General features: G+C 49.3%; 1 protein-coding gene across 1 annotated transcript; it reads left to right on the top strand.

Annotated features, from left to right (window-relative positions):
- Window positions 1–221: 221 nt before the first annotated feature.
- LOC138868670 (uncharacterized) lies at window positions 222–1286 on the top strand. Its single transcript, XM_070146234.1, has one exon. It carries the CDS (start codon window positions 222–224, stop codon window positions 1284–1286), a length of 1065 nt encoding a protein of 354 aa, XP_070002335.1.
- Window positions 1287–2065: the final 779 nt, after the last annotated feature.

Raw genomic sequence — 2065 nt, 5'->3', positions numbered from 1 at the left:
AGATGGTGAGGACACGTACAGCCTGAGACCAAGCACCTGCACCCCCTGCTAGAGCCTCTAAAGGCCGGGGCCGGGCTAGAGACCGAGGACATCTATGTGGAGCAGCTAGAGCACTCGCACGAGCTACCACAGAGGAGCCACCAGTAGCTCCAGTCGGAGAGCAGGCACCTGAGATGCCTACTGCTACTACACTGGCTCTTCAAGAGACCCTTGCATAGTTCATGAGCATGTTCGATACTCTAGCTCAGGCAAGGTTGATTCCCCTTTCTCCTGCCACATCTCAATCTGGGGAAGGAGCACAGAATCCCGCCGCCCGCACCCCAGAGCAACATGTTCAGGTTGATCAAATTCTAGAGGCTATACTGGTGCCACCTGTAGCCCCAATTCAGCCCGAAGGTAGAGCAACAGTTTTTGAGGAGGAGGAGCGTAGGCTCGAGAGGTACAAGAAATACCACCCTCCTACTTTCAGTGGCCTAGCGTTAGAAGATGATCAAGGATTTATGGAGGAGTTCCACCATATCCTCCGCACTATGGGCATAGCAGAGTCGAGTGGGGTTTCTTTCACATCGTTTCAGCTTAGAGGAGCAACCTATCAGTGGAGGCGTGCTTATGAGTTGGACAGTCCGGCTAAGGCATATTCACTTACATGGACTCAGTTCTCGGACATATTTTTGAGAGAGTATGTCCCACAGAGCCTCAGGGATGCATGGCGCGCCAAGTTTGAGCAGTTGCGCCAGGGTGTTATGACTGTATCAGAGTATGCAGTTCATTTAAGTGATTTGGCTACACATGCACCGACCTTGGTTTTTATAGTTCGAGAGAGGGTCTATCGGTTTATTAAGGGAATCCATCTTAGCATCAGGACTAGCATGGCCCGGAAGTTAGAGATAGATATCTCGTATCAGCAGATTGTGAGTATTGCTAGAAGGGTGGAGGGCACGCTTGCTCGGGAGAGAGAGAGGAGAGAGTCCAAGTGGTCTCGAGAGTTTGGCCATTATTCTGGTGCTCGTGCCCTAACTGCAGTTCGACATGGTAGAGGCTATGTGAGTCACCCCGTTCATTCTGCTCTTCCAGCCGCCAGTGGTGTTCCTGCCCCTTCTAGGCCCTATGAGCCTTATTATGCACCTCTAGTATCTAGTGTGCCTCCTGCATGGGGTGCTTTTAGCGGTCAGTCCAGCAGGCCTGGCCCGAGCCAGCTATGTCCTCATAAAGCTTGTTTTGAGTATGGCGACACTCGCCATATGGTGAGGGATTTTCCCAGACTTAGGAGGGGTGCACCTCCATAGACTTCTCAGCTACAACATGCTCCACAAGGTCCCCAGGATATGATTATAGCACCATCTACCACTCCACCTACTCAGCCAGCTCGAGGTGGAGGTTAGGGAGGTAGAGGTCACCCTAGAGGGGGAGGCCAAGACAAATACTATGCCCTTCCTGCTCGTACAGAGGCAGTTGCTTCCGACTCTATCATTACAGGTATTGTCCCAATCTATCATAGAGATGTGTCGGTATTATTTGATCCAGGCTCTACATATGCCTATTTGTCCTCTTATTTTGCCCCGTATTTGGGCGTATCTCGAGATTCTTTGAGTTCCCCTGCTTATGTGTCTACTACTGTAAGAGATTCTCTTATAGTAGACTGCATGTATCGATCCTGTTTGATTGTTCTTAACGATTTTGAGACTAGAGTCAATTTGTTATTGCTCAGCATGGTAGACTTTGATGTTATCTTGGGCATGGACTGGTTGTCTCCCCATTATGCTATTCTTGATTGTCACGCCAAGATCGTGACGCTGGCTATGCTAGGTTTACCGCGGTTAGAGTGGAGGGGTACCTTAGATTACACCTCCAGCAAAGTTATTTCATTTCTTAAAACTCAACGAATGGTTGAGAAGGGGTGTGACTCGTGTTTGGCTTATGTGAGAGATGTCAGTATTGATACCCCTAAGTTGAGTCAGTTCCAGTAGTGAGAGATTTTCTAGATGTGTTTCCAGCTGATCTTTCGGGCATGCCGCCCGACAGAGATATTGATTTTGGCATTGATTTGTTGTTGGGCACTCAGCCT

The sequence above is a fragment of the Nicotiana sylvestris genome, chromosome 5 (assembly GCF_000393655.2).
Source record: "Nicotiana sylvestris chromosome 5, ASM39365v2, whole genome shotgun sequence".
NCBI lineage: Eukaryota > Viridiplantae > Streptophyta > Magnoliopsida > Solanales > Solanaceae > Nicotiana > Nicotiana sylvestris.
The sequence above is the reverse complement of the archived record's forward strand: the minus strand, read 5'-3'. Positions and strand labels throughout refer to the sequence as shown.

What these genes read in the sequence shown, in the direction of transcription:
- LOC138868670 (XM_070146234.1), top strand. Translation starts at nt 222, where the DNA reads ATGAGCATGTTCGATACTCTAGCTCAGGCAAGGTTGATTCCCCTTTCT.